General features: G+C 37.6%; 1 protein-coding gene across 9 annotated transcripts in view; it reads right to left on the bottom strand.

Moving 5' to 3' along the window:
* The window catches only part of ZNF827 (zinc finger protein 827), a 154,218-nt gene that overhangs the window by 108,066 nt on the left and 21,774 nt on the right, over nucleotides 1-24,378 (bottom strand). For 8 of the 9 annotated variants that reach the window (XM_088132797.1, XM_088132800.1, XM_088132798.1 and 5 more), the window contains exon 2: nucleotides 10,992-12,005. The exons of the other annotated variant lie outside the window; for it this stretch is intronic. In XM_088132797.1, the coding sequence (XP_087988923.1) occupies nucleotides 10,992-12,005 (1,014 nt within the window). The remainder of the gene's footprint in view (nucleotides 1-10,991; nucleotides 12,006-24,378) is intronic. 9 annotated transcript variants of the gene reach the window in all.

The raw sequence follows: 24,378 nt of genomic DNA, 5'->3' as shown, positions 1-24,378 counted from the left end.
ACTTATCCAACTAACATTAAAGTAATACCTGTAGATAAAAAATGATTTAGGATGTGAAGAGCAGAAATCTTCGAAAGCAGGATTTGTTCCTTATTTTGATATTCACAGAAGTGATATTTTTACCTTTAAAATGCACATAAGACTATTTTATAAAATGACCTCTCTCTGAATGTGTTTCTACAATCCTTTTCAGCATCATGGAAGGTGAGCTTTCTCTGGCATTCTTCCACTGATGTAGGAATAAAACCTGTCCAAGAACTTGTGAGACTTACCTAGACACCTATGCATAACATAATTACTAATATACTAAGCAACCCCCACAAACCTGGTGCTGTATGTATGTATGTATGTATGTATGTATGTATGTATGTATGTATGTATGTATCTGGAGGACCTTAGGCTATACTAGACACATCCTTCCACTAAAACTGTACTAATCATTTGAAAGAGTTGCTTTGGAATGCATGAGAGCATGTAGAAGCACAGCTTTTTAAATAGTTAAAGCAGCTATGTCTTTTTTGAAGCCACTTCAAGGTTTTTCCACATGTGAAAGCAGCTGCATAAGCCCAGAAAAAAGATGCAACTTGCTTTAACAATTCAAAAAGCATTACATTGTACTCACTCCCATGCATTTTGAAACACCCTTTCAAAGGATTTCCACAGCCTTGTATCTTCCAGATATGTAACACATATTGTATAACCTCATAATCTCATATTTCATAAACCTCAGATGTGCTGGACTTTAACTACAATCTTGACCTGAAAGCTTCTGTGAACTTCACTCATGGTCTCATAGTTCAGGGTTGGTTTTATCATCCTGAAACTTGAAATGACTTATGAAAGTGAGGAGAAAGCCATCTGCTAATGAACACATCCTGTGATAGACAAGTAAAGTAGAGCCATCTGTCAGCTATAAACCCAGTACTTGGGATGGAACCTTACAGACATACACTCCACGAATAGAGCCTCACTTATAAAACACAAAAGGTATATTCTATCCTGTCCTCCAGATGGTAGTTTTCCTCAAAGCTCTATTTTTCCTCTAACTCTGGCATGTCTTACAGGTGACTGCAGTTTCTGAAAGCTCCAGAATATGATCTGTTTCAATGCAGCAATACTAGTCTTACACATGAGAGTGATTTCAGAGACAGGCTTCGTAGGACAGAGCATGGCTGGCTGGTTGACTACGATTCATTCACACGTGATCAGGGTCACAGTCATTTGCAATCAAACACACAATCACAGATAATACATGGCCATTTAAAGAAAAACATATGGGGGGGACTTCTGGGTGGGGAAAATGGCAAGCTAACATGTCTCTGAAAAGTGGTGATGATGCCGAGGCAAAGACCGGTGACCAGGCAGCAAGCCCAGACCAGTGGAGCTTCTCCAGACAGAAGCCAAGAGATTGCCTATGTGCGCTCGTGAGGAAACTCACAGGATCTAGAGAATCTGCGAGCGAATCAGTAATAGAGTGCCAGGAACCAAGGAAGAAACATCAAGCCCTCAGCTCCAGGCACAGCCTGCCTTAAGCACACTGGGCTCAACCCAAACCCCATTTTCTAGCACACATTTGGAACATAACTATTTTGTCAGCTTTGACCTGGGACAAGATCAAAGTGAAATGTAAAGAAATAAATAGAAGGATTTAAAACTAACTGAAAGTAAAAAGCTTAAGAATTTGAATTATGAAAAATTAAAATGGATTAAGAGACCAATTAAATTTGGAATATTTTTTATTTGGAAGTACTTTGGACTTAATTAAACAAATTAAATATCTTTGTGGGAAAGAGGATCGATTAACTGGACTGACTGGTGGATTTTCTTAAACAAAAAGATAAGGGAAAGTTGTAAAAGATCATGTGATTATTGAATCATGGAGAGCTGGATGGGTCTAAAGAGTTAAGGGGAAAAAAAGAAAGGCTGTTTTATTTTTGTTGCTTTACCTTCTGGATTACAAATATAAAGACAGAAATGGCGAATATTAGGAAAGAGTAAAAGAAGGGAAGAAAGGACTGTCAACAGGGCAAATAGGGGTTATTCCAGAGAATAAAAGATGTTGGAAAAATTTGAAAAGAATATTCCTGCGACACTGGCAGTATCACTGATTGAATTTGTTAAGAGAGATTTGATTTCATTTGAAGGAAGAATGGAAGAAAGATTTGCAAATATGGAAGAAAAGATGAATAAAAAAATGGAAGAATCTGCAATACAAATGAGAGAGACAGAAACAATAAGCCAAGAGATGAAAAAAGATTTAGACAATGTGACACTACCAGATTTAAAAGAGAAAGAATTTTGCCTGAGATTGATAGCAGCTACAGAACAACCTGGTGAAGGTTTAAATGTCCATTTATAAGCATGAAAAACATGCAGAAATGAGATTAAGAAAGAAAGGATAGAGAAAAAGTGCAGAAAAGAAAAAAGAAAAAATTAAAGCAGCTTCTGATCTTTACAGATAAAATGAACTTTTATCATTTCTCCCCCTTTAGAACTACATTATACAGTTCTTCTTCCCATATTCAACCCCTTTTAATCAGCAAACTCAGAACTCATCAACTCATTTCTGTCCATTTTCAGCAAAAAATCCATGAAAGGTTTCCAATGTTTTATAATGTACATATTATCTTATCCCTGATCAAACAAGTCAATGTTACATTTTTTTTCTCTTACACAGTATCCTGGTAATATTAATCCTTAGCTTAGTGTTAAGATGATGTAGTAGAACCTGGTTTCTAATCTTCTTCTTGACAAGATGCACAAGTATATTTCTTAGTAGATTTCTTAACTTTCCATTTCTTGGATTAATTCTGTACACCTTGTCCACTTCTACATCCATGTCTTCTTCCCATTCTAAAAAAAAAATGGTTGAACTTGGGGAGAAGCGAACTATTTAATGTAATCTTAAAGGGGGTGGAATGATATTAAGTCTGTGTGTAACTGCCATAAGAAGATTGGAAGTCACTTTTTTAAGTATCTTTTTCTTTTCTGCACTTTTTCTCTATCTTTTCTTTCTTTCTTAATCTCATTTTCTGTATTTTTTCATGTTTATCTTTTATTCATGTAAAAATCTCTAATAAAAATTATATTACAAAAATAAAGAAAAATAAATGGCAGCATTGGAACTGAAGGTTGAAATGCTACTGTCTGTAAGGGGGGGGGGGGAGACTTTTCCAACATCCTCTACACCCCTTACACTTATGATGCAATGTGCTGAATTGCATTTTCTACTTATGTTTAATATTATCCTGAACTCATTGTAATGTGCCTACCAAATAGCAATTCTATCTGGTAGTACTTTCACAGTTGTGCATGTCAAATAAAAAGAGCTCCAGTGTAGATCTTGCCCTTTTTGCAACAAAACAGGTCCCTTGAAATAGCTGGCTGTGCTATGGGTAAGACATTTTTAAGGTGACTTACAATGCAAGCCAACTCCACAATTTTTCCTTCTCTACCAATTTCTGTGCAATGTAACAATGATATATATGATCACTGGGGTGTAACTGGCAAAACAGCCCTTCCAATTGTAAGTAGGATTGCTGATAGTACTAAAAGAAACTAATTCATCATGTAGCAGAGAGCAGAGTAGCCATTCTTTGTCCTACATATAGTATATGAGAAATGCTGCCAATGTATATCTTGAGGGAAATGACATCTATCTTATTGGCAGCTGGACAGGACACATGCCTATAGGGGCAAGAGACCTAAAAAATAACATCCAGAATCTTGTACAATGAAATATATTATGTTTAGAGTACGTACAATTCTGGTCATGAATAGAATAAATGAAATGTGTGAGAGTATTTTCATAGTTAATATACATTCATTTCTATACTCAGCTCAGTTTCTAAGAACTTTTTAAAGTTTTTTTTTATCCTGCATTTATTTTTATAAATAACTCAAGGTGGCAAACCTACGTAATACTCCTTCCTCCTCCTCCTTTCTTCACAACAATAACCTTGTGAGGTGAGTTGGGCTGAGAGAGAGTGACTGGCCTGAAGTCACCCAGCTGGCTTTCTTTTTTCTTCAAGAGATGCATAACTCTGATCTTTTCCTTCAAGTCATACATCTTTGCAACAGAGGTGAACGTCACAAAGCATCATGTATTTCAACAGTAGTGTTTCACCTCCAGAAACAGTACTGTCAGGTTCTTATTCATCTCATTATCATTCAACTAATTATTTTCAAGATAAATTGGGAAATAAAGGTATCCAAAGAAGTTTAATTCCACAAGGGATAATTACGAAAGACCATCAAGTACATGCATTTCATATTAGACTTACTTTTCATCTAGGGTATCATAAATGACCTTTAAGAATATGAAACATTCTACAAACACGCACACACACATAGTCACACACAAATGCAAGCACTTCCTTCAAGTTGCTTTCAGCTGTCACCACATGCATGTGCATGCACAGCCCTTCACATCATCCTGAAGTACCCACAAGAACCTGGAAAAAGACACTGCTGCCTTAACTATTCAAAAAGCAGTACTTCATATAGGCTGCCTTGCATTCCAAAGTGCTTCTTTTGAAGCATTTACACAGCCCTAGCCTGGTGTCTTCCAGATGTATTAGAGATCAACTTTCATAATCCTCAGAGGTTCTAGATTTTAACTTGCAAGAATTTGCCAAATGTTGGTGTTTTTGACCAGGAAGCGCCTCTAAGCTCTGTTCCCTCATTATGCTCTTGTGATTCAGGGCTCTCATTTGCTTTGTGTGTTAAAGATGGCACAAGCATGAGATTGTGAATAATGAGACTCCTCATACACTGCTAATGTGAAGGGAGAAATGTGTTTTTAAAGGAGCAGAATTCTTTCAGCTATGCTCGTGACATCACTTCCTCTTGGCTTGAACGCCACCACTTATGCAAATATGGAAATAATTGCAACAGGTGGAACAGTGCACAATTTGGAGGGGGCAACCCACACAATCTTGCTGTTCTCTCTGAAAGTTGTTTGGGTCTTTGTACAAGTAACACAATGTGGACAGTTTACATAAAAAATAATGCGGTTTCTTTGAAAGCTGCTCCAATTCTTAATGCTTAGCTTGGGGGTCAAGAAGTATTCTTTCTTGTACAACAAGTAAAACATAATCCTCCAGATGTTCCTGAACTCCCATTAGCCCTTTCTAGAATGACAAATGCTAAGAGATTATGGGAGTCTCACAATATCTGGAAGGCCACATGTTACTCACCTTTATTCTAGCAAGTCATGCTTTGCTTGACCTTCTTCTCTCACTATGTTTGATTATATTTTGTTTTGTATATTATTTTTAGCCCATATAAAGTCATCTTACAGGGTAAAAACAACATTACATACATTATATGTTACGGATGGTACTGTTTCATCCTGTCATTATGGATTATCAGATTTCACTGCAGGATGCCACATTTTATTACTTTCATTTCTTTGCAGATTTATGCAGGGTGTCCAGAAGTCTGTGGCAATCCACTTTGAGCAATGCTTCTTGCTAATCTTGAAAAAAAGCTACAGTTACTAAAATGTTCATATAACAAAGCCGACAAACTGGCAATGCTCAAAAATCATTCCTCTTGTATAAGTAATATACTGCTTTTAGAAAATAAATTCTGGTGACAATTTCTTAAAGTTCTTCACTTTTCACAATAGCTCTAACAATATTCCTAAAATGTTATGAGAACAATATTAACCAATTAGATGCTAAACAATCTGAATCATAGGAAGAAAGAACACAGATTCATACTTTATAGAAGATACTAGGATATGTTCACCTTTTCCTATACATTTTGTCTCCTGCTTATCAATTTTATTCATTGTTTCCTAAGAGTATTATCTTTTAGTAAAAAATGGAATATTCTTCAGAGTGAAAAAGTGGCAAATCTAGATAAACAGATTCTATGGAGGATACTCTACAAAATTCTGTTTCCCCCCTTCTGTATAATAACATAATTATTTGTAATGGTGAACATGATCTGTATTTCTACTGAGGCACTTGTAGGTATCCCATGTTTAAAGGTATGGCATCACAACCATCCTCACCTCTGGGAGATAGGGCCCATTTGATTGGCCTGCCCCAGACAACTGATGGACCCAGAGGGAGTTGGGGTTTTCCTTGAAGAACTGATGTGCAGTTCAGCCGACACCTTAGTTGCTGCCTGGAATGGGTGGGTGGCTCTCCCAGTCACTGATCCCAGGGAATACCTTGGTTTACCAAGGAGTTCTGGGAGATGAAGTGCCAGAAGAAATGCCTGGAGCACCCCTGGAGGAAGACTGGGAGTGAGTCTCAACAAACATGGGTAAGAGCCCACACATGGCAAGAAGGGCAACAAAAAAAATCAATATTTCTCCACCCTTCTGCTGATAGTTATCCAGTGGCCATATTTAGGATAACTTGGTCCCTGCTGGGAAGGACAGGCTACAGGATCATCCATAGGGCTGCCTGAGAAGTATTCTGGCTATCTGGCAGATAAAATTGCTTAGATCAATTCTGACTTAGACTCCAACTGGCCAGGTCTTGCCAAGCTGCCAACAGCTCCATCTTGTGATGTGATCTGGTTGAGTTTGAGATAGTGACTCTTGAAGAAGTGGCTACCTGTCTGTTAAATCCAGGTCCCTCCTGGGTTATTAAGGCAGCAAGGGAGGTGACCTGTAGTTGAGTCCATGCTGTGGTGACAGCCTGTTTGAGAGAAGGAGTGGAGCCTTCAGCCTTGAAGGAGGCAGAGGCGCACCCCTTCTCAAGACCCAAGAATCTTGAACAACCTCATTCCAACTTTTTTTTTAGGGAAGGTTGTTGAGAAAGTGGTTGGGCTGCAACTGTTGAGAACCTTGAGGAAGTGGATTATCTACATCCGTTACAGTCGGGTTTCAGGCTGGGATTCAATATGGAGACAGCTCTGGTTGTGCTTTTTGATGTGTGGTGGAGTCAGAATGAAAGTGGTGCATCCATCCTTGTGCTCCTTGATCTCTCAGCAGCTTTCAGTGCTGTCTATCGTAGTATCTTTCTGGACCCGCTGCAGGGGTTGGGATTTGGGGGCATTGTTTTATGGTGGTTCTCCTCCTTCCTTCTAGTTGTTGTTGGCAGGGGAAGTGGAGGGGGGAGAGATCACTCCCTAGGGCCCTTCTTTGGGGAGTTTCACAGAGCTTGACACTCTCTCCCTTTGCATTTAACATCTATATGAAATTGCTGGATGACATCATCTGCTGGTTTGGGGTTCAGTAACATCAATATGCTGAGACTACCCAATTATATCTTTTGACCCCAGCCCAGCCAAGTAAAGTTGTCAAGGTCCTCTCTTAGGGCCTGGAGACTGTGCAGGCCTGGATAGGGAAACACCAACTATGACTCAATCCTACCAAGACCAAGCGGCTGTGGATATTAGGGTTCTCTAAATCTGGGGATTTTCCATCTTTAATCTTGGATGAGGTAGCTGTTCCCCATTTAGGACTTTTGCACAATCTTGGACTCTCAACTCCTACTCAAAGAATAGGTGGCAGCTATGGCCAAGAAGGCTTTTGTACACAACATTAGAAATATTCTTAATATATTAGAATATTTGGAGCAACAAAATGAAAAACAGGCTGCACTGATATCCCTTGATGCAGAAAAAGCTTTTGGTAATTTGAACTGGACTTTTTTGTTTAAGATTCTGGAAAATGGACTTTGGGGACAATTTTATTACATGGGTAAAATCAATATATACTTCACAAATGGCACAAATCATTGTTAATGGAGAATTGACCAAACCTTGTGATATACAGAAAGGAACCAGGCAATACTTGATCTTAGCCAAAAGGCTGAGAAGCGATAAGGATGCCATGTTTCATTGTTGTTACTCATTCTCACACAGGCAGTTTTGAATAGAGATGTAAAATTAGAGGACTGCTGGAGTAAAGGTTAAAAAAGAAGTATACAAACTAACAGCATTTGCAGATGGTTTGGTTTAATTTTGGAAAACCCTATGGGAGCAATAGAAATATTATTGGAAAAACTAAAGGAATTTGGTGCATTGGCTGGATTTAAAATTAATAACAAAAAAACAAAGACGCTAAAAAATATGAGGATGGAAGATCAAAGAGAACCAGCTTTAAGATTGAGAAAAAAGTAAAATATCTAGGTATTGCTACGATTAGCATGAACTATATGGTATTTCAAAATAATTATCTTAAGTTATGGAATGAAATTAAGAAAGATATGTCAAGATGGAAAAAGTTACAATTATCATTTTTGGGAAGAATTTCTGTGGTAAAAATGAATGTACTGCCTAGAACAATGTTTTTATTTCAAACAATACCTCCTTTGACTAATGATGAACCTTTTAAGCATTGGCAAAAGGATATATCTAGATTTATATTTTGCAACCTGCTGCTTAGTTTGGATGAAAGGATGGCTATTACAGAGAAATAAGAGAATGCTGGAACGCTGGAACTAGAAGAGCACAACCTGAGGTTTGGGTGGCATGGTTTTTTGTGATATGATAAAGTCAAAGTTGATGTAGATTTCAAAAATCATTATGTTAGGAGTGCCATTTAAGAATATGGAATGAATACAGACCCAGGCAATGCTCAAAAATACTTCAGTTGGCATCAGCACAAGCAGCATTTTACAGAAAACAGTGGGCAAAGAGTGGGCTAACATATTAAGATTTGTTAGTACAGGAAAATGGAGACCTTAAGATGAAATTGAGAGAACAAGTGACTGCAGAGGGATTTAATTGTCAGTGGTTTTCATATATACAATTAGGAGAAAGATTTAATATAGATTAAAAAATACCAGGTACAGAATATCATAAAATGGAATTTGAAAATGAATTATGTACAAATGATGAGCATGTGATTACTAAAATGTATAAACTTTTGTTCAGATTTGAAACGGAAGAAGAACAAGTTAAAGAGTGTATGATAAAATGGGCTAAAAACTTTGGTTATAACATTCATATGGATCAACGGCAGAAGATGTGGTTAAGAGGTTTAAAATTCACATTGTCCTACAATTAAAAAGAAAATTTTTATAAAATGATGTACCGTTGGTATAGGTCACCAGAGAAATTGTCTAGTATAAAGGAACTATTTGGAAATGTGAAAAGCATGAAAAAACATTTTATTATGCATGGTGGAATGTGAAAAAGCAAAACAGTACTGGGCACAAATACATATGATGATGCAACAAATTTTAAAAACTAATATTCAGATGAAACCAGAACTTTTTTTATTAGGACTTATGGACATACAATTAGAAAGGACCCATGAATGACTGGTTTTATATATGGTAACTGTAGCAAGGCTATTATATACAGAAAGATGGAAAAACATAAGTTCCCATAATGGAGGAGTGGATTCTGAAGATGGCAGAACTTGCAGACGTAGCAATATTGACCTGTTTGATTAGAGACAAAACAGAAAGTACTCTTATAAAAGACTGGAAATATTATATGGACTTTTTGCTGAAAATGGATAAAAATAAACTGGTGATTTCTGGGTTTGCTGATTAAAAGGGGTTGAATACGGGAAGAAGGTAACTATATAACGCAGTTCTAAAAGGGAAGAAATGATAAAAGTTTGTAACTGCTGTAAAGAAGATCTGAAGCTGCTTCTTTAAGTTTTCTTTTTCTCTTTTTCTCTTTCTAGCACTTTTTTTATATTATTTTTCTACTTTTCTTTTATACATTTGTTCTTGTTTATCTTTTGATTATGTAAAGATTTTCAAAAAAAATTATAAGAAAGAAGCCCTTTGTACAACACCATCTTTTGTGGCAGTTGTGCCTCTTCCTAGATTGGAAGACCACTTAGACAGTCGATCCTGCTGTACTCACTTCATGGCAACATGCCCTACATGGGACCACCCTTGAAGACCACCCAGAGGCTTCAACTGGTCCAAAATGTGTGGGACAGGCAGTGATGGGCAGGGCATGGTATACCCACATGACACCTGTTTCACTCATTGTCAGCATGCTTCTAGGTGCAATGCAAGGTGCTATGAAGTCCTGCAGCATAAGGCCCAGGCAGGTTATTCGAGGGGCTGCCTCTCTCTCACCAGTTTTGCCTGGCCAGTACAAGCCAACGGAGTTGGCATGCTCTGGGTCCCTTTGATTAAACAGTACCATCCATTGGGACCCAGGAAGCATGCCTTCTCTATTGGGGCATCTGCCCTCTAGAATGAGATCCCTCCCTAGATCTGTGTAGCTTTCATCCTGATGGCATTTCAGAAGGCTTTGAAGATGCAGCTGTTCTCCCAGAGCTTGGGTTAGGACGGATGGAGCCTCTTGTTGGATATGTTTTGTATATATTTTTTCACAGAGTGGCTGGATCCCACCTTATTTATTTATTTTGCATTGTGTTTTTGTCTTGTTTTTTTCTATATTATGAGCCACACAGTTCAGAATGGGGCAGTACCTAAATCAAATAAAATCAATATTAATTAATTAGTAATATAGCAACGGATATCTACTATAATATGGGTGGGAAACCCCTCCCCTGGTATTACCCAGCCATGCTTTCTCTTTACAGATTGGTGAACTAAGTTAATGGCTCCTTTTGCAACCACTGGATACTCTCTGGCTAGTAATTCTCTGACCGTTACCCATCTTATATGGCTGGTGGAAAGACCGAATGGTTAGAAAGAAAACCATGTAGAAATGAAGAAGTGTAAGATAAAAACAAAATAAACAGAAATAATATGTTCAGTTAGGGCAAAACAATCTGATAAATTATCTCTTTGTGATGAAAATACTATTAAAACATAGCATTCTGTACTGTAAAACAAAGAAGTTATTTGATTTCCCCTATTAAATTTCATGTAGGACTATTCCAGATATGATGTTGTTTTTTGTTCAGAACACAGAAAAAAACCATTTGAAACACTAATTCTGTTTCAGACATCAAGATGGTGGACTCTGTTTGATGCGAATACAGTATTTTCGCTGTCTTCTGTTCAGTTGTATTTTCTGTATACATGGAAATGATACAGAGATGAAGAAGTATAAAGGATCTAGAGCAAAATGAGAACTCCTACCTGAATTTGTGGTTTTAGAAGCTCTTCCTTTAGGGGCTGGAAGTAACAATAGTTCCAAAGACTGTGGTGGAGTCACTTTCTCTTGCTTCATGTCTGAAAGCTGCAGGGGATCTTCTACAACTAGTGACTTTTTCTTCTCAGCCAAAAGGCTGCCTGCAGCTCTTGCAGCAACCTCCTTGAGTAGGGCTGCTGAAGAAGTCATTGAGGCGAGAGAAAGAAAAGAACTTGCTGGTGGTGAGTGGTCCTGCCCAGGAGTCATGCTTCTTTCACTGACCTTCTTTGATAACGCAGCTAAGGTGGAGCTTGCTGACTGAGAACTAAACGGTGAGGAAAAGGTTTCAAACCTTATTGTTGGATCTTCAGTTCGAGAAAGAGATTTGTCCTGAAGGACTGCATTGGCAGCGGCTTTCAATTTTAGGATTGCTGAATCTGGAGACAAGCCGCAAGAGGGCATAGAGTTTGGCAACCATTTGCCTTGATTCCATATGAACCCTGTGTTTGGGCCATACTGATCATTTTGTTCCTGTTTTTCAGCTAGCTTTCTAGCAAGGACACTTAGCTGCTGAGCATGATGTGTAGGTGGAGAAAAAGAGATATTCGAGCCAAGATTTACAGGGGACTCAACCTGGCCATTAACTGTGACAGTAGTGTCTAGCTTAAGAGAACCAGCCTCCAGCAGACGTCTCAAGTTACTACTCAATGGTTTGTTTGGGCCAGGAGTGTCATCCTCACAGATAGAAGATACACTAGAGGAGAGGTGTTCCTTGTTCTGTAATACATCCCTTATGGCCTCATTCTCAACAGCCACCAACTCCAATGTGTTGCTGCTAGGAGTCCCGCTTCCCAAAGAAGTGTCTGGAGATGTGGATTGCTCTTGAATCCTGTCCTCAAAGGATAATTTGAAGTTCTCCTGGACTTCTCCATAAGATGCTTCTGATGGGGTTTCTGAAGAGTTCCCAAACCAATGCTCTTCCTCGCTAAGCTCTTCTTCGGCTTCTTCCTGTCTAGTACCATCTGTGGAGAACCAAGGTGAATACGTTTCATTTCAAATTCTATCCATGTTATGCACACAGTAAGGCTAATGGATTCAAATATACTACTAATTAACACAGTAATTAAGAATGTTGAATTTCTCAAATGTTAGTTTAATTTTAGTAAGAGTATACAAAACGGTAATTCTATGGTAATAAAATGTATAACGTGAAATATGAACAAACACAGAATGCTTATCATCCTTTAGAATATTCTTCCCCCAGTCTTCACAACAGCAATAAATCTTGACACTCCAGACATTCAACTCTATATTAAGAAATTTACTATAACAGAAGCCTTACAAGTATAACATAGCTAAATAAGTTGCTTTACTACAAACAAGAAGAAGTCATATACACATAAATTTACATACTAGAGAAAACAGAAATTACGTCATAAATCATGCACGCACGTGCGCATGCACGCACATACACACACTGCTCCTGGGTTTAAATTTTAGGCTTTTTCCTCCCACTTATTCCAATCGATGGACTATTTTCCTGGCCTTGACACTTAAGAGACATTTGCTCAGTGTTTATAAAATGGTTATTATATAAACACTGAGCACTGCTGGATCTTGACTCACTAGCTTCAGCTCTGACACAGCTTTCCTCTCTATTTTTCTCCTTTATTTTCCCCTTTGAGTTTGGAGGCACCAAGTTAATCTCATCCTCCCTTCCTCCAGTTATGAGATGCTGAAGGGCACTGGGCCCTCCTTCCATTTCCTTGTCCATTGGCTGGAGCTGAGAAACACTGCCATCCTTCAGACCCCTCTACTCCACTCTTCTTCCTGAAATAGATAGCAGAAAGGGGACAACTTTCATATCCTTTTCTTCTTCATGAGGAGCTCCCCATTCCAGAACTTTCTCTTTCATCTTTAGGTATGGCAATTTCTCTCCCTTTCTCTCTTGTGTTAGCTAGATAAAATTCTTCCTCTCCTTGTCAATCAATTTTATAGAAAGCAAGATTCTCACTGAGATTTCTTTAACAAGATTGTTAACCTAGGTTACAAACATTTTAGCAACTGGATTACTTTCATTTTAAAACTCAGTTTATTTTTAGCTTGGTGCAGCAGACTCCTCTTTAATTTCTTTCTAAAGCTCCTTCTCTGAACTACCAGAGTGGCTACCCATTGAAGCAGAGGGAGCATTTAGGGGCCATTTACAAGGGGGGGGGGATTTCAGGATAAGAAGAGATGAAAAACTGAATGTATTTTCAGTGCTGCTGGGAAATGCAAACAAAAGACTATAAGACCTATCTCTGCAGTCTAGGGGAAATGGTCTAATAAATTTGGTATCCACCTTCTTAGATAATTGTGTACAGGGAAGATATTTGGTAGAAAGCCAGACATAGCCTCCAACAGGAAGGTGGGCCTTCCTAGCAATGATGGTCATCACAGTGCTTTTAAAGGAGGCCTTGACACAATCTAGTTAATCCTTGAGAAATCCCTGGGCAGCTCGTAGTTCCTGTAGAAAACAGAAGGTCTCTGGAATGAAAGAGGACCCAGCAGCATTTGAAACCAGTGCAGGTGGTAACTGTAGGTAGCCTGAATGGCGTCTGACTCAATGCACGGATGGGACTATTATAAGAGAATTCAGCCATAAATGATCATGACAATTGTCTTGCCAGTAGTTTATACAGCAACAAAGATATTGCTTTAAAGTGGTATTTGTCTTTTCTGTTTCTCCATCAGTTTTCGGGTGATGGCCACAGGAAAGGCAAAGATTAACATTTATTAGGTCTATTCAGTTCCAAAAACATGCCATAAATTATATGCCTTCACTATAAGTGAAATGATTGGGCAAACTGTGGTTTCATAAAACTTCTTAAATAAACAGATGAGCTGTTTCAGGAGTGAAGGGAAGGCAATGGGAATTATATGAACCATCTTAGAAAAGAGATCAACAACTACTTGAATGCATTTCAGGCCCTTGATACATGGTAGATCAGTAAGGAAGGTGTCTAAGAAGCTGTATCTCAAGGCCCCATGAGAACAGGATGTAATAGTCTAGACAACTTATTGTTGAGAGCCTTGGCACAGAGGCTAGTATGGTAAGAAGACACATACAGTAGGCCTTGACATCTGCTCTAACATGAAACTATCAAAAGTCCCAGAGAAGATGTATCATTTTAAATACTCCAAAATGTCCAGCTGGTTTGGCTATTGTGGCAGAACAAATAGAGATCTTTCATGAAGTATAGTGGAACATAAATCCAGTCATTATGACATTTTTTTTTTCCCATTCCAAGGAAAGTGGGAAGGAAAAAATAAGAGGGCCCTGAGCCCAAGCTTTCATATATGGGTCCTTCTTGGGTACAGTTTCAATCTGGTGAGGAAAGTCTCTATTATGGACCAAAAGGTTTCATAGAGTGGCTAAGTACTGGAGGGGGAGTTCAATTTCTTCTGGGTGCAAAGGAGTGGAAGGAAGGCGTATATGGCTTACGTAATAAAGCATCCACCTGCTTGTTCTACAAGCTAGGAATGTAAGAGATATGAAAGTTAAAACAATAAAAGAATTGCGCCCACCCATATGTGTCTGAGAATCTTACAAGTGTCCCAAATTCTTGTGGTCATATCAGACATTAATAGGTTTGTTTCTACAGTACAACTTCAAGATGTCACCAATGTGGGAATGCTTCTTTGATGACCAAAAGCACTTTGTTAAAAACATCAAGGTGCCTTTTAGCTGGAAGTAGTTGTTTGGAAATGAATGCACAGGTGAGGAGGACATTGCCATACTCTGGAATATTATAAAAATACAGCCTCCAATGGGAAGAATAAGCTTATACAACAAAGAGGCAAGTAGGATTTGGATAGAGAATCAACTGAGACGTGAATGCTTATGCCGAGTACAAGAATAGCTTGTTAAGTATCATCAGAATTCCACTTAAAAGTATTCCCCTTCTTGGCAAAAGGATTCAGATTGTGATCAGCTCAGAAAAATAAGGAACAAATTGACAGGTAAAATTGGCAAAGCTGAAAAAATATGGTATGCCCTTGGGGAGTGCTTCCCAAGTATAATGGATTCTACTTTAGCCAGGCCCATCAAAATTCCTTTTAAGAAAATATGGTGGCCCATATAATTCAATACATGGAGATCAAAGCTTTTAACTTACAGTAGAGACTGTAATCATAAAACCACTGAAAAACTGTCTGAATTTTTCAGTGTAGAAGGGCAAGATTCTCAGAATTGAGTAAATTGTCAATTAAAAGTCACTCCAATTTTATGAAAAATTATTCATAAATTGCATGAAGACTGAAGATGCATTTTACAAATCCATATGACATTACTGTACATTTATTTTATTTTTTGTTCAATTTATATAGCCGCCCACCTCACATACATGACTCTGGCTGATTCTTCACAAAATAAGAATAAAAATCCATTAAATATTTATGCCCGTCTTTGTGCAAATCAGGTAGTAAGCTCCTTGAGATACAATTTGGTAAAAATGTTTACTTTCTGCAGCCAAAGTAGGGGAAGAGGATAGTTATCCTTAATTGTTACAGAGTTCAAAGTCAGTAATCATGGACTACATACAGGGAGTCATGGTATGAGTACTGGCAGGGGGAAGAAGGAGGAGGGGCAAATAAAGACTTTCAGTAAATTTTTATCACGTGAGCGGAGGGACACTGCAATGGTCATAAGTGCAAGGACCAGTTGTAAGGTACTTTTTTCAGCACTGTCATAACTTTGAACGGTTGCTAAATGAATGGTCATAAGTTGAGGACTACCTACATAGGGTTTCTTCCCTTAGTACTGGGAATAGAAATAGGCAGGTCTTGCTATCAGACTTCACACCAGACACACAAATAAATCTCGATAATTAAAATAATCAACCCTGTATAGTATTTAGGAATTTGCTTACAGCAGAAGTTCCCAAATATAACATGGCAGACAAGAAAGATGCACAGATATGCCTACCACAGAACACAGAAATCAATCTGTTTCTACCCACCTATCTAGATACCTATCTACACACCAATCATCCATCCATCCATCCATCCATCCATCCATCCATCCATCCATCCATCTCTCCCAAGGTTTAAATTCGAGATCTCTTCTTTCCATCTTTTCTTATCAATGGACCTTTGGTTGTTTTTTCCCTAGCCTTAAGAGTCAATGATATCTGCTCAGTGTTTATATACCAGATGCTCTAATGCCCACATATATGTTATGACTACAAATCAAAGTATTATCCAGCCAGCATGAGCAATAGGCATGAGAATTCTGGAAGCTGTAATCCCAACATATCTGGAGGGCATGAGGCTAGGAAAAGCTGCTTTAGAGCTTTGTCATAATAATTTATACACTAAGAACAGCAACTTTATTTTCAACATGTGGCTGTTAGAATTGGTTCTTTATTTTATAGCATTGAAAGTACAGTGTATTATGTATCTCTATGGAATATTACATCTGTTTTTCAAACTATTATGAAGGATTTAAATCAATCATATTACATTAGTTGCCTTTGTGACAGACATGAAAAAGCTATGCATTGCATTCAACCTACACACCCATGTTCTTCAAGATTCTCTTCCTATTACATTCACAAGATCTCATAACATTTGGTTTCATGATTACTTACAATACACAATGTCTCAGAACATTGGGAACTTTTGAGTATATCTCCCCCTCACTTCCATAACTTACACTGTATAAGAATTGTGTTTTTTTACCCAATTTACCTTTCATTCTTTGATCATACAATTAATGCTTCTTGAATGTATAGTTGCCTAGCATAAGCTTTCTTTTTCAATCTCACTAATGCTATGTGTACAACTTTCCAGGCAGAGTTCTTGTGTGGCTTTTTGGACAGGAAAATATAGGTGCTATTCACTTTCCTTTGAAACTAGCATCCACACTGCTGTGAAGTCCAATTGCAGCAGAATGACCAAATTTGCAGCTAACTGAATCCATGGTAATATTCTTTTATATCCTTAGAAAAAAAGAGTCTCACATTTCAAGCTGAAGAGTATCTTATCAGAGAACGGTTTTGAAGTATTGAGAAATCCATCAATGCATATGTAGAAGTGGTTTACTTACTCATATAAGCCTTTTTAGATGTTACCCAGGAATTTTGACACTTATCTTCAAAATATTAATTATTATTCAGAGTATAATTTTAAATAACATTAGGCTTAAAGAAAATGAACACCTCTTTCTCTCTTTCTAAAGTTCCCTCTTCAGAAACAGAATAGTTCTTTCACAAGAATGTACTCCAAAGTAACAAGATAAAATGAACACTTCTCATAGAGCTGTAATTTTTTAACTGAAAAACTGCTTCTTTAACCACATTTTCTCACTCCTAGCAGTTCTGACATATCTTCTGAGATGTGACTGGCAATGTTTAAAGGGGAGTGACCCTGTGTTGCTCCTTCTCACCATAGGCTTTCAAAGAGTGACAGATACGATCAAAGATTTTTTTGTGCATCAGGCTAGCCAATCCTGAAGTAATCCAGAACAGTGTCAGTGTCAGTATTAAATGGAAGTTATCCTCCTTGCCAGATATCTTTAGTTAGCATGGCTGCTTTGAAAAATGAATGTCCTAAAGCACAGTAATAGTCACAAAAAGATTATTACAATGAATACCAAAGGCATTAAGGAAAAATAACCCAATTACATGGACATTCAGATGGCACTGTAAACAAAACAGTTAAAAAATGGACTGCAGTGAATGGATTGGTTGAACTTCCAATTATTTGGTGAGACACACACATGAACAGAATTATTATTTGAGCTTGTATATACTATAATATACAAAGCATCAATCAATTACTGGCTTAATGTTTAATAGTGGTACACTGCATCTATGTGCTACTTTTACTCTGAGTGAACATGAAAAACAGTTACAGGCATGACCATTTGACATCTGCCTAATTGTAATTTAGATACAGCTCCCGCTCACCAGATATGCTGAGATGGCTGATAGTAATAATTGTTTCAGCCCAATACAACTGGAGGACTCAAGCTTTAGGAAGCACAAATCCACTGAAATGTACAGAGAAACAGGTTTTCTTTTTGGATCCATGATCTTGTTAGCAATTTTGTCTTACATACTTTTTTTATTGCAGTGTTTCCTTATTTTGTCCAAGATTCTTTAAAACGCTAGCACATATAGAAAAGTACCATCTGGAAACATTTTGCCATTTACCTCACCCTCATCCATAGGTGGTGAAGCGAATTACAACGTGTGTTATTACCCAAATGCTGCGTTTGATGTGCTTATGTCAGATGTTGGGATGCAATGATTATGGCATTTGTGTGATGAATGTGACTGCATGTATGTTGTTTTGACATCACCACTGTTGTGGAGACTACTGAGTATGTTCTTTTATTAAAAAATAATAAATAGGCTGATACCATAAACCAGTGGAGATCAAATAAGCTTAGATTGTTTGTTGGAAGTGATGGAGGAAGAGGTTTGAAAAGTGAAAATAGGTATTTTGCCTCATAAAGGTTTAATCTGTCAGTTTCCACCTTTACTTTTACTAAAATAGCTAACAATCATGTTCTCCAAAATCAGCCATTTTGCCAATGCTGGCAGTGTAACCCAGGGAGCTGCAAAATGAAAAGAAGAGCTACATATGGCTTGTAGATTAACCTCTCCTAATCTAGATTCTACCATTAGAAGACCTTAATCACCAGGTTAGGGACAGACTGTCATGGAGAAAATCTATCCATGTGGCTGCTAAGAGTCGACAACAACTTGATGGCACATAATCAGTCATAATCAATTTAGATTCTTCTAACTCTATGTAGAATAGCAATCAGGATTTTAAAAGATTGGGAAAACATGAAATGAAAAAGCAAGTATTATGCACATATACTATAATATCAGTGAGACACTTCTGAATACATTTCCATAAGAGTAAACTATACAAAAATTCTTCAGCTGTAAATAGCCATCTATCTGTGTGCGCACTATTAAATTATTTTTCCCTAAACCAAACACACACCTCAGATTTTTAAACAGATTGTCAAACTGTGGTATTTTCTAGCTGTTTCTGTCTTTGTCCCCTGCTAAAAGTTCTAGATCTGTTTACATCTTAGCTTTTCCTCCTGGATTGGAATTACCTCACTGCCTAATTACATGATGATGCAATGCAGCAAGTTTCCTAATTAGCCAGTGTGATTGGCTTGAAAAGTCACAGAAAGTTTTCATCCAATAGTTATTTGCAACATAAGAAAGTATTTACACTCACACATTGTAGGATACCCAATTTCCATCAGTCACTCCCCATTATTGTAGTAGGTATAGAGAGTCAACAAAAATTGGATTTCCTGAATTGTATTTTTCTGCTGACAAAATGCTATCAATGGATATCAACTGAAAATACTAGGATGACAAGAAGAAATAATGACATTAAAGCACCAAGTGCCCTGCTTTCTAGCAGTCCTCTATTTGGGAAACATCCTCTGAAGAATAATTTAAGAACAGTTTATAGATAAAAAATCCAAAGAAAGGAAAACTGGGACTTTGAAAACTGTCCAACCATCATTTGGACAGCAGAAAAGGCAAGTCATACAGCTCTTTGGTTCAGAGATTTTCTATATTATATTATTTTTATCAAAAGCAGTGTAATGTTAGGGTTAGGATATAGGAAATAATTTTATAAATTATATATTGAAATCTATACACATGTATACATTGAAATATACCTGTTTACCTGTATTCTTTTTAGATAATGCATAAGTGATAAACCTACTGAAGCAGAAATCTAAGGACTCATATTGAAAACTCAATGTCATTATAAAAGTAGGACTTTTTTTTAGAAGCTTACTGAGCTCCAAAAAGACAAAATTTGTGAAAAACTTGAGATGGAATTTGTGCCTGAACTTTATTTTGTCCTAATTTACACAAGCAAATTGAGTGTGGCTACCCTAAATTATCATCGAGTAAAAGTTAGTAGTAATCCTGTTCTGACTTTTGTATCTTAAATCATCCTCACAACTACACTTATCTGGTACTATGCCACATACTCTTTACCCATGGTGTTTAACTGGATGGTTTTCATCTCCATCTCCAATTTCATTAAAATCTTACTAACCTGATCACAGTTCCATGATACAAAATGTAATGAAATATTTTATTTGGTTTAAACTTATTTAGCTCATTCAAATTCACATTTTAGTTTACTCAGATACAATTCCTGCAAATCAGTGTAGGTTTGTTTTGTAATATATCAAGTTCCTGAATGACACAATGCCAAGATATCTTGTTTTTAACCGCAGGAACATTGCAATAGTTTACTTTTTACAACATTGCAATTACTTTTTAAAAAGTTGAAGTTTCCCACAAAGTAACCATTCATAACTACAAGGTAAACTTAGGTCTGATCTACAGCTGATTGAACTTTGCTGCCAAATAGGAGAAATAAGGCTAGGGCTGCTAAGTCTAAGCTGCAAAAAACTCATCAACTGCTAGATGGCAGCAAAGAACTACAGAAAATTAATTATTTGCTGCCATATGTAGTGCAGATACAGTAGCACAAAATAACGCCTCCGAAAGGTATCCTCTTCTTATGGAACAAGAGAGGTAAGAATGTAGTACAGAAGCAGAGCAAGTGATATTAATGCAGGAGGGTCCAGCTTAGACAACTGATATTATAAGGACTGGATAATAGGGTAGATCTATTCTGTTGTTATAACCCCTCAGTGGATTGACTACCTTACTCCCAAAATAAAAGGCAAACATTCCAATGCAAAATAAGAGAATCCTGTCTGCTCTTAAGTTGGTGTTATGGATAGGCCAAGTTTCCATGCACTCTTGGGTATAATATGTCCAAAGTTCTACAAATTTTATTTCAAAGGCAGTACAGGGGAAGATGTGCATTGCTAATAGAAGCAGGAAAACTCAAGAAGGGAGTTTTCTGTATGGTAACCAGAAAGACTGATGGGCTCTCTGATGAGATAGGCTAGTGAAATTTACTTCATAGTGGACAAAGGAGATGAAAAGGGGAAAGGGACATAGTAGCTGCTCCACCCAAGGAAATGATTGATTTAAAAATAGCAACTATATGAAATGGGTAGGGGCAAAGGTAAAACAGTTCAAATCTCTGCAGATTCATAGAAAGAATTCTGGATTAAAAATAAACGTGACAGCCACTGCTACCTTCAACTGTAGTGTTACTGATCACTGAAAACACATACTGTAGACTGTTTGGACACTTCTTAGTTATCTTACAATTATGAGGCATGCGCCTCAGGCACATGTTATAAATACAGCAAATACTGCATTGTACTATTTTTCATTGGCTGACTGAACAGCATTTGCATTTTGGAACACTAGTGCCATACTGAAGGGACTCCTGTGTAAATGGTGACCAAATTTCCAATAGAAGAGAATATACTTAGCTCAGGGTTGAACTGTGGAGTTCCTGGTGCTCTCTGAACTTGGCTGTTTGTTTGCAGATGTTTCATTACCCAACTAGGTAACATCATCAGTGTGAGTAAATGTGGGGGTTGCTCCCTGTTTAAATACAGTAGCTTGCCCTGCCAATTTTGGTGGGGATGTGGTTTTCCAAATTACAAGAAAGGCTTGTTGAGATTCTGGACAGCCTCCATCAATCATCCTAAACAATCAAAGGCTAACAGGAGATAGGTGGATAAAAATAGATGTAACAAATAAAATGGAGGCTGCACCCCCTTCCTGTCTTTTGGATGTGACCAGGTTCATACCCAGGTCCTCTCTGTGCCTAAACCTGTCAGTCCCAATTTGACTCTTCCTGCTGCCAGACAAAGCCCCTGCAATCCCATCTAAACCAAAGAATAGAACCCTCACCCCCAATCACAGTAGAGGCTGAAAACAGCCCTAATAAGGGGATTTTAACATAGTAACAAGGTGAGAAACTGCAACATTCCATCCTTAATCAGGGACACTTGAACATTCCATCTCCTTAACAATGGACTTCCCCAGTTCTGTTGCCCCTCCTGAAAGGGCAGTTTTGCCTAACAACAGAAAGGTAATGAAAGATACTGGAAGAGTGGAAGATCTGTACATCAGGACTAGAACAAAACGATGAACTGTTAGCAAGTATTTAAGCAGACTTCTAACCATTCTAGCAAAGGGTAATGGTAGTATTATTACCCAAAAGGATGAGGTCAGATTGGTCTATTGCTTGGGTTGATGTAGCCTCCCTGGGGCCAAAGTCCCCTGATGGACCATATCTCCTCTCACAAAGGCCACAAAATAATATAATTACCTTGAAAACTCCCAGAAGAGCTAATGAAATGAGTGAATACTTTTTTAAGATGAAAAGTGTTCTCAAAAAGTTCCAGTAAGAAAAAGAAAACCAACAAAATAGGTTGCTAAATTTTCAGCTGAAAGTTTATTTAATGTAATTCACATTGCAGCTGAACACCAACAGCCTCTAATAACACCTACCCATTCTTAATCCTCCAAGTGACCTAAAGAACCTACTCATCTTCAGGCATATACTGGAAATCTTGGTTGTGCCTGTGAGTGGGCGCAAGAGTCTTAATTTTCCTAAGAATTTGTAAGCCCTTACAGCGCCCTTGTTAATTGTTTTTAAGACCACTCCGATTAAAACATCAATGCACTTTGATGCAAGCAACAAATTTTTAGTGCTGCAACTTATTTCAACCTGCCAAGGTCACCAAGGCAACCAGTTTTCAGACTCTTCCAGGAGGCAAAGAAGGTACAGAGAACATTATCTCGAAAAAAGTACACATAAGGACATTTCATCATACAAGTGCAGGTTTCAGTAAAGCTGAAGACTTATTTTGCCATAACTATCAAAAACAAACCCACACCTGTTTTTTTTAAATTAATGAAACCCATCATAAGTTTTCAATGCAGTTAGGAAAAAATTATCAAAGTGCCAACTGGATTGCTAGTTTGAGTGATGTACTATGAATGTGACACAGGTCCCTACCATCATCTAACCCAGAGAATGTGGTCCTCCTGTTGTTGAATTTCAACTGCCATCAGTCCTAGTCAGCATAGTCAATTAATGAGGAATGATGGGAATTTTACTCCAGACACTAAAGGCCACATTGCTCACCCCTGTAATAGTTCTCTAAAGGCTCAGGCAGAGGTCTATTTCAGAATTTTAACTAGAAATGGCATACATTTATTAAACCTGAGACATTGCTTGCAATGAGGTCTCCTCAAAATCAATCTGTGGGGAATTGATAAATGGGAAGTCCTTGTTTGTGACATGAGAAGTTATTTTCCATCCCTATAATTCTAATACCAGCAAAACAATTTCAAACATACTGCATTCAAACAGCACAGATGGACAATTTGATCCTTCCTTCCTTCCTTCCTTCCTTCCTTCCTTCCTTCCTTCCTTCCTTCCTTCCTTCCTTCCTTCCTTCCTTCCTTCCGCATTATTTCCTTAAGCAATACAGTTAGTCCCCAGTTTAAGAATGAGTTCCATTCCCAAGGTCTGTCTTTAAGTCAAATGTGTATGTAAGCTGGAACAGTATTATTGTATAATACTGCATAAGTAGCAGTGTAATTAACTTGAACCACTGTGTAATTAATTCAAACCATTTTGTATTTAACTTAAATTTTGCTACAATAGGCTCCATTTTTAACTATGGACTATATGTAAATCGGGCATTCTTAACCAGAGACTACCTTTATACCGTTTTCTCCTTAGCAGGCACAGCTCTATCACTGACAAAGTGAAGAAGCAGCCCAGGTGGCATATTTTGGCAAACATGAAAAGGTAGTAAATTGCTAGTAAATTCACTATGATAGAAATGGGGAAAGATTTTTTAAAAGTTTTCTGTTCTATCTGATAAGTGACTTTATTTAATGAGAATCTTGCAATGATAGTTCATACCCTCATGATTACTTACTTTACTATTGCAATGAGGTTTCCATGGGGCTACCTTTGAGGACCAGCCTGAAACTGCTACTACATTGGCCCATTTATTGGCAGATGCTGGACACCAGGAACATATTATTCCTGTGCTATGGGTCCTACATTAGTTGCCAACAAGTGCAATTCAAAGTTCTGATATTAATCTTTAAAGTGCTATATGGCTTGGTGCACAGTCACCTTCAAGATCAACTTCTCCAACTAGAATCAACCCATCCAGTACTCTTGTCACAAGAAAAAATGTTGTTATCCTCCACTTTCATGAAATCAGAGGTCCTGAGACCAGAAGACAATGCTTTTTTGTCATGGCTATGGTACTATGAAATGTCCTTTTAAAAGCTAGATTTGTCCCATCAGTAATGACTGTCCAAATGCTGCTAACAGAGCTCTTTTGGTCAACATTTGGTGATTTGGTAACTATTGTTCATGCCATCTGGGGTTTATTTATTTTATTGTGATGACGTCTTCATTTCTTCTTCTCCTTTTCCTCCTCCTCCT

Source organism: Python bivittatus, unplaced genomic scaffold, assembly GCF_059951505.1.
Source record: "Python bivittatus isolate LINGU-HERP-01145 unplaced genomic scaffold, Pbiv_v1 ctg000070_np1212, whole genome shotgun sequence".
Lineage (NCBI taxonomy): Eukaryota > Metazoa > Chordata > Lepidosauria > Squamata > Pythonidae > Python > Python bivittatus.
This window is presented reverse-complemented; position numbering and strand designations above follow the sequence as displayed.